Here is an 8,558-nt window from a genome sequence, read left to right on the forward strand (position 1 = left end):
AGAGGTTGTAACAATGGAAAATTGTACTGAAATGCAGGAGGATCTGAAACGAATTGATGTATGGTGCAGGGAATGGCAATTGAATCTCAATGTAGACAAGTGTAATGTGCTGTGAATATATAGAAAGAAATATCCTTTATCATTTAGCTACATTATAGCAGGTCGGCAACTGGAAGCAGTTAATTCCATAAATTATCTGGGAGTAAGGATCAGGAGTGATTTAAAATGGAATGATCATATAAAGTTGATCTTCGGTAAAGCTGATGTCAGACTGAGATTCATTGGAAGAATCGTAAGGAAATGCAATCCAAAAACAAAGAAAGTAGGTTACAGTACACTTGTTCGCCCACTGCTTGAATATTGTTCACCAGTGTGGGTTTCGTACCAGATAGGGTTGATAGAAGAGGTAGAGAAGATCCAACGGAGAGCAGCGCGCTTCGTTACAGGATCATTTAGTAATTGCGAAAGCGTTATGGAGATGATAAACTCCAGTGGAAGACTTTGCAGGAGAGATGCTCAGTAGCTTGGTGCAGGCTTTTGTTGAAGTTTCCAGAACATACCTTCACCGAGGAATCAAGTAGTATATTGCTCCCTCCTACGTATATTTCGCAAAGAGACCATGAGGATAAAATCAGAGAGATTAGAGGCCACGCGGAGGCATACCGACAATCTTTTTTTTCCACGAACAATACGAGACTGGAATAGAAGGGAGAACTGATAGAGGTGCTCAAAGTGCCCTCTGCCAAACACTGTCAGGTGGCTTGCGGAGTATGGATGTAGATGTAGATCATGTAACTAATGAGTAAGTAAGTACTGAGTAGAATTGGGGAGACAAGAAATTTGTGTCAAAACTTGACCAATAGAAAGGATTGGTGATGGGACTAATCCTGGAATATCAAGGGATCATAAATTTAATATTGGGGGGAGTGAGGGATAAAAACAGTGAAGGGAGGCAAAGATTAAGACTGCAAGCAGATTCAGGAGGATGTAGATTATAGTAGTTACTCGGAGGTGAAGAGGCTCGTATAGGATAGAGTGGCATGGAGAGCTGCAGGAAACCAGTTTTCAGACAAGACCACCATAACAACAACAACATCAATAATAATAATAATAATAATAATAATAATAATAATAATAATAATAATAATAATAAGAAGAAGAAGAAGAAGAAGAAGAAGAAGAAGAATAATGACGATGACGTTTTGGCTCCCAGAGCAGTAATGGCCTTAATTGTATGTTTCTGCCAGTGTATTTACTGATGTGGTGCCACATGAATTTTGTAGCTTAAATTGAGATAGTTTTAGCTGACTGCCACAATGTTTGTTAATTTACTTGTTTCAGCACCACCGCTGCAGGACTGGCTGAAGGATGTGGACGTGCGTGTCCAGTTTGGTTTGCAGTTCGGCAAGTCTCGTGGTTTCATTCGTGATGGAGACCCAGTAATCGTCGTCACTGGCTGGAAGCAGGGCTCCGGATTCACAAACACGATGCGCATTGTGTATGTATCCCCAGTAGCCTAAACAGTTAGGAAGTGGAGGGTGTCTGGCATGAGCTTAGATGAGATACGACTAGCCAGAACAAACTACACTGCAGTCATTGTGATTGTATATTTGGTGTCGAAGCTGTGGTCAGAAAGGTGGTGCTGTTTTAAAGCCAAGAAAAGTCTTCTAGTTGGCTATTAAAACAGCCAGATATATTGAAACAGTCTAGTTGAAGGTTATTTTTGGGGGGGGGGGGGGAGAAGAGGAGGAGGAAGAGGAGATTCCTGAGGTGGAATTCTGCATGCTTAATTCTAAATTTTAGCTTTATCCTTTAAAATGGGAATGTGTGCTTTTTAACACAATCTTCAGTGTTGATTATCCAGAGGTGCTGCTCTTGTTCTGGGCCAAAGACAGATAGCATTTAAACAGCTAAATTAGCTGCATGCTATTTCCAGTGGTGCTTCTTCTGATTACTTTTTCTTTCCTAATATCGTGAAACTGTTTCCTTTTGGAAACTATCCATTTCTTAATTTATTTCTATATTGTCTTCACTTTCTTGATTTGTGTACTGCCTGATGCTTGTGCTTTCCTAAGTAAATTAGCTTTGCCTTTTAATTTTTCAAAGTTATATACTGTTGTTTATCTTGTTTATCTTATAGGACTCATTCTTTGGATTCGTCCATATTTCTTTTCCTGATTTCATCAGCCCTTTTTTTATACTTTATTGTAATGGAAACTCTGAAGGTTCATTTGCCACCAAACAAGGGACACCAAACATTTGGCCAGGAGATAGCTGTGAATTGGCAACAGTGCTGTATGAAACGGTGTTCTGTTTTCTTAGCTAAGTGTTGCATAATAATTTTCCTTGTAGGGGTTGTTAACTGGACCTTTCCTCCCCACCCCTCTTTTTTTAATACATTTTTTAATACATGTGTGCTGTGTCTTAAGCATTTGGTGAGAGATAATTGAGTCATGTGGTAAAAGTATGCTACTGTTTGATGCTTGACATTTGTAGTTAACACTATTCTTTGATAATGTAATCTCAATAAATGTTTCACTACACATGTGACTGCCTTTTTATTTTCTAATGTTTGAACTTGCTCAGTATATGAAGTTGGTGAAATATTAATAAATGTCACAACATAATTTTGAAATAAAAAATGGTTAACAAATCTTATTGAAATTAGTTTATGAAGAAAATAGTTGATATTTATATATTTTTTTTAAGGGGCACATTTGACCTTGAGCGCTTGGAACTGCACGAAACCATGCTTAGACTAACAGCCAATAAACAGAAACTGTTGGCTGTGTCGTGTCCATGCAAAACTCCGCACTAGTCTGTTAGCGGCATATTGTAGCTCCACTAACAAGTGCTAGTTGCATTCATGGTATAACTGCAGTAAGAATGTCCCTTGGTATTTTTGCATGTTGCTTACTGTGTGCAGTGATGTCATAAAGAGAATTAATCCTACAAATTTGGTCCATACGAGGTGTGGCTAGAAAAAAAAACGGACTAGTACTGGTGAAACAATAAAACGAATGCAATAAGGCTGAAAGTCGCGTGGCCTGTCACGTGACTCTCGCTCCGCCTACTGCTCGAGTTTCATCTGCCTCCTGCACTCAGTCTGCCCATGGCGTCTGTTTTAAGTAGTTGACGTTTTGTCTGTGCGTCGGAAAATGTTGAGTGTACAGAAAGAACAGCGTGTTAACATCAAATTTTGTTTCAAACTAGGAAAATCTGCAAGTGAAACGTTTGTAATGTTACAACAAGTGTACGGCGATGATTGTTTATCGCGAACACAAGTGTTTGAGTGGTTTAAACGATTTAAAGATGGCCGCGAAGACACCAGTGATGACACTCGCACTGGCAGACCATTGTCGGCAAAAACTGATGCAAACATTGAAAAAATCGGTAAACTTGTTCGACAAGATCGCCGTTAAACAATCAGAGCAGTGTCTTGAGTTAACAGGAGTTGACAAGGAAAGTGTTAGGCAGATTCTTCATGAAAGTTTCAACATGAACAAAGTGTGTTCAAAAATGGTTCCAAAGTGTCTCACAATTGAACGGAAGGAACGCCGAAGAATGATTTGTTCTGACATCCTGGAAAACATTGAAAGTGATCCCACCTTCTTAGAAAATGTTATTACTTGCGATGAATCGTGGTTTTTTACTTACGATCCCGAAACTAAACGCCAATCGATGCATTGGAAAACTCCTGGTTCTCCACGATAAAAAAAAGCACGAATGTCAAAATCGAAATTCAAGGCAATGATGATTGTTTTTTTTTTGACATCAAAGGGATTGTGCACATTGATTGGGTACCAGAGGGACAAACAGTGAATCAGCATTACTACATTAGTGTCCTGGCTACCCTACGTGAGCGAGTACAGAGAAAACGGAACGATTTGTGGAGAAAAAAGTCATGGATCCTTCACCAAGACAATGCCCCGGCTCACAGTGCGTTGTCAGTGAAGACGTTTTTGACAAAACACAACATTCCCATCTTAGATCATCCACCCTACTCACCTGATTTGGCCCCCTGTGACTTTTTTCTTTTCCCTAAAGTCAAGTCAGCTTTGAAAGGAACTAGATTTGAGACTGTTGAAGTAGTAAAAGAAAAAGCGACGGAAGTAATGTATGGACTTACCGAAAATGATCTGCAGCGTTGCTATGAACAGTGGAAAATTCGTATGGAGCGGTGTAGAGACCGAGGAGGAGAGTACATCGAAGGAGATAACATGAAATTGTAAATAAATGTTTTTTCCAGCATCAGTCTGGTTTTTTTTCTAGCCGCACCTCATATATTAGGAAGTTGCAACATGCTGGATATGGAAATGATAGAGGTCGAGTATAGAAAATTCAGAAATATGTTGGGGATGATGTTACGCTTGATAGACAGTGATTTTGAAGGACAGAAAGAACTTGCATGTGAAGCTGGCTATTTAAGCAGTACACGACGTTCACCTCCAGAGCAACAGTAGTAGTCCAGAGTGAATAAGAACTATCTCCTTCCAGTCAGTGCCCGGTGTATTAGTACACATTGATGACAGCGTACTAGAGAACAGTTACGAAGGCTATAAATTTGTTCTCAGGAGGCGCAAAGCACTTTCGGTCCAAATATTTCAAAGAAACTTGAAACAGCCTGCATGTGAATCATTCATGTGGAGACAATCAAAAGTGCAAAAAAGACTAAAGAACTCGTGAAACATTTTCTAACTTCAGCCCATGGTGAAAATGCACAAGCAAAAAGAGGCTATTGCTGTGAGATTCCTGGTCAGGTTGCACAGATCGTTCCCTTCTAGGTGCAAGTTTTCCAAACAATGATGTTATGCTGAAGATATTGCTACTGAAAACAACATAACATTGCCAACCCCCTGGTATCTACCTGCTTTAGCAATATAAGCTCTGTCAGGAGGATTACTGATTTCGTAAGATTCGAATGTGCCAAACCACAAGCGAAGATACATGACTGTTACTTCATCATCAAACTTCTCTGTGATTTACAATCGATTTTTTACATCAAAGCATATGCCTGTGTTGTATTGCATTTGACAAAAGGCAAGTTAAGATGTTGACATAACCATATGATCATTTAAAAATGCAGTTAGTGTGACTTAATATTTACTGCTTGAATGTGAAAGTCATTTTGAATGTGACAAGGTGGCTAATTTAGTGAGGTGCACAAATTATCTTCCGTTTTGTTTTAACCAATTCATCAAAATCCCGCATCTGTGCTGTGAGGATTAAAATAAACACTATAAAGTGTGTAGGACGTGGGTGTTTTGTGCTATTATAATTAGAGCGTTTTTGGCACTGTCGATTGAAAATGTAATGGTACAATGACATCTCTGAATGATCTATAATTTCCCTCCTGTGGTATTGCAATCTTATTACTTTCTCTCTATTAAAATGTCATGTGTGGTAGAATGTAAAGTTTTGCTTGGAAATTACACTGGCCATTGTTTTATTATTTTTGAGCATTGTTTCTTGCAGTTCAGATCATTAGAGGTCAAAGGTGTCCCTTGTTAGTGTGTAAGGGGAGACTGGTTTGAATTTTAAAGTAAGATCAAAAATATAAAAATTTTGTTATCTAAGACATGTTTATTGCTGTGAAAATTGCAAATTACTTACATGAAGTGGAAGTTTGACACTTTCTACAATAGTCTGCAAGATGTCACTGCCTGAATGGTGCTGTTAATAGCTGTTTCCTTTAGTTTGGACATAACAGTTAACTACCATGACATTATAATTGGCATAATTTGTTGGAACATCTAGTGATATATCTTTTCTACGCCTAGTTTAGTGTAATACAGTGATGTGGAAGTATCTTGAAGTGCAATTTGTCATACTAAAAGCTGCAACTTTGTAACAAGTAAATTGTTCTAATTTTAGGAAGTTGCATGAATTTTTGTAATACACTTCAGTTTTAGAGATAGCAGTTACATAACTTACCTTATTTACAATGGTTGCATACACTTATTGATATACCCAGAATCTACTCATTTGATATACAGGGTGATACAAAAAGAATACCACAACTTTAAAAATGTGTATTTAATGAAAGAAACATAATATAACCTTCTGTTATACATCATTACAAAGAGTATTTAAAAAGGTTTTTTTTTTTTTTTTCACTCAAAAACAAGTTCAGAGATGTTCAATATGGCCCCCTCCAGACACTCGAGCAATATCAACCCGATACTCCAACTCGTTCCACACTCTCTGTAGCATATCAGGTGTAACAGTTTGGATTGCTGCTGTTATTTCTCATTTCAAATCAGTGGTGGCTGGGAGAGGTGGCTGAAACACCATATCCTTAACATACCCCCATAAGAAAAAATCGCAGGGGGTAAGATCAGGGCTTCTTGGAGGCTTTCATCACTCGTTCTCGGCCGTCCAGAACTTTTCCCTTTGCACAAACACCCATTCTCTGTAAACTGTTTATACCAACGTTTAATACACCACCTATCAGGAGGTTTAACACCATACTTCGTTCGAAATGCACGCTGAACAACTGTCGTCGATTCACTTCTGCCGTACTCAATAACACAAAAAGCTTTGTTGAGTGGTCGCCATCTTAGCATCAACTGACGCTGACGCCTAGTCAACAGCGCCTCAAGCGAACAAATGTACAACTAAATGAAACTTTATAGCTCCCTTAATTCGCCGGCAGATAGTGCTTAGCTCTGCCTTTTGTCGTTGCGGGGTTTTAAATTCCTAAAGTTGTGGTATTCTTTTTGAATCACCCTGTATTTCTTTACTATTGGATTCTTTTGGAATAATCCATAAAAAATCAGTCCACTTAAAAGGAGAAAAGTGTACATAGTCTGGTTGAATCTTTTGAACTGTATGTAATTTATTTGGTGTTTTTTGTTTCAGTCACGTGTAATCATGCCAAGTCAGTTGTAGCTGCTTGCTGAAACATTTCATCCCATCTTTCGTTTGGCTTTCTGTTGGCATCTCAGTGCCCGTATGCCGTGTAATGTAATAAAATTTTGTAGCAGCAAATGCTAGACTGTGTTGTCTGTAGACTGTCCTTCCATATTTAGGAAGAGTCAGTGAGGTACTGCCAAAGATAACTACTCAGTTCACACACACCTGGATGCTTTGTTGAGGAATTTTACTCCTCAGTTTCATGTTCACTGTTTCATGGTGAATGCACCAAAAGCTGTCCTCTTCAAAATATTGTTGTATGTTCAGGCGGTGTGTGTGTGCACCCGTCAGTTTTGTGTATTTGTGCTTTAGTTCAATCATGTTGTCAATTCTATTGTTCCTGGAAATGAAAAATACCCAGCCATGCATATTTTCAGTATTAAAATGTTGGAAGTAGTTATTGAACACGGCATGGAAAACACTGTAATGTATGTAATACAAATAGTTTATAATTAAGAAGGCAGAGTTAACGTTGTGATATATATTTGATATATCTATATTACTGTTGAACCTGTAAAAGTTAACTTTCCCCTCCATAGAGCCTGGCAGTTTCCAAGCATACAATGTAATTGTTCCTGATGACAGTATAATTTTAATTTATTTTTATTAACTTATAGCTATTTAAAAACTGTTGGGCAATATCTGGTTCCGATAATTGTTGATATGTATTAAATTTTGTGTAAGTTGATAAAGAAAGGAAAACTACATTGAAGTAATACTGTAACGAAAAAAGTTGAAAATATACTCAGCATATCTGATTGACTGAATCTATTTTCTTATATCCCTTTCCTCCTATCCCTTTCAACAGGAACAGTTTGGTTCATACCTCTTTGCAACTCACACAAATTTTTGTCCAGAAGTTCACGTGGAACAATGGATAATCCAGGATGAAATGTAACGATATTATGAAAAGGATAGTTGCTACTCACCATATAGTCGAGATGCTGAGTTGCAAATAGACACAACAAAAGATTGTCAAAACAGTCTTTTTGTGGTGCCTATCTGCAATTAAGCATCTCCACTATATGGTGAGTAGCAACCATCCTTTTCATAATATTGTTAAAGTTCATGTAGGAATTGGTTATGAGAACCAAGTGAGAATGTCAAAAGTCGTGTTTGTACACTAGTATTCTTGCAGAGCAGGATTCAAACCCATACCACTAAGATGGCACCATGGTCAGACATAACTTATATTCATGACAAAAGTGGTTTAAACCCGTATCCATCCACCCAGATATAGAGTTTGCACAATTCCTTAAATCACTTAAGGCAATTGGTTGGATGGTGGACAATCAATTGCCTTTCCAGATTAGAGTTTGTTTTAGTTTCTGATGACTGTGTTGTTAGAAGGGACATTAGACTCTGATCTTCTTTACTTCAACTCCAATCCCTGCCATCCTTCATTCATGTTTCCTATGGTCCTTGCAAGTCACTGATGATAAAAGTAGGGAAGTTCTGTTTGAAGGCCAATGGCAAAATTCCATTCCCTGTGCTCAGATCTTAGCCTGTGATCTCTGACACTAAGATATAAAATCCAAACTGCTGTAGGTAGGTACTTGTAATTTGCACAAGACTGTCTAGTAAATGATGATATATTAATTTCATTTGTTTGATAAACCTTTTGTATGATCGTGGTCGTGTCA

At 38.1% G+C, this 8,558-nt stretch overlaps 1 protein-coding gene across 4 annotated transcripts in view; it reads left to right on the forward strand.

Moving 5' to 3' along the window:
• LOC126428217 (pyruvate kinase-like) overlaps positions 1-7,677 on the forward strand; it is a 141,328-nt gene extending 133,651 nt beyond the window's left edge. For all 4 annotated transcript variants that reach the window (XM_050090135.1, XM_050090136.1, XM_050090134.1 and 1 more), the window contains 2 exons: positions 1,342-1,498; positions 6,862-7,677. In XM_050090135.1, the coding sequence (XP_049946092.1) occupies positions 1,342-1,498; positions 6,862-6,871 (167 nt within the window). In that variant the 3' untranslated portion in view covers positions 6,872-7,677. The remainder of the gene's footprint in view (positions 1-1,341; positions 1,499-6,861) is intronic.
• Positions 7,678-8,558: the final 881 nt, after the last annotated feature.

Source organism: Schistocerca serialis, chromosome 12 (genome assembly GCF_023864345.2).
Source record: "Schistocerca serialis cubense isolate TAMUIC-IGC-003099 chromosome 12, iqSchSeri2.2, whole genome shotgun sequence".
NCBI classification, from domain to species: domain Eukaryota; kingdom Metazoa; phylum Arthropoda; class Insecta; order Orthoptera; family Acrididae; genus Schistocerca; species Schistocerca serialis.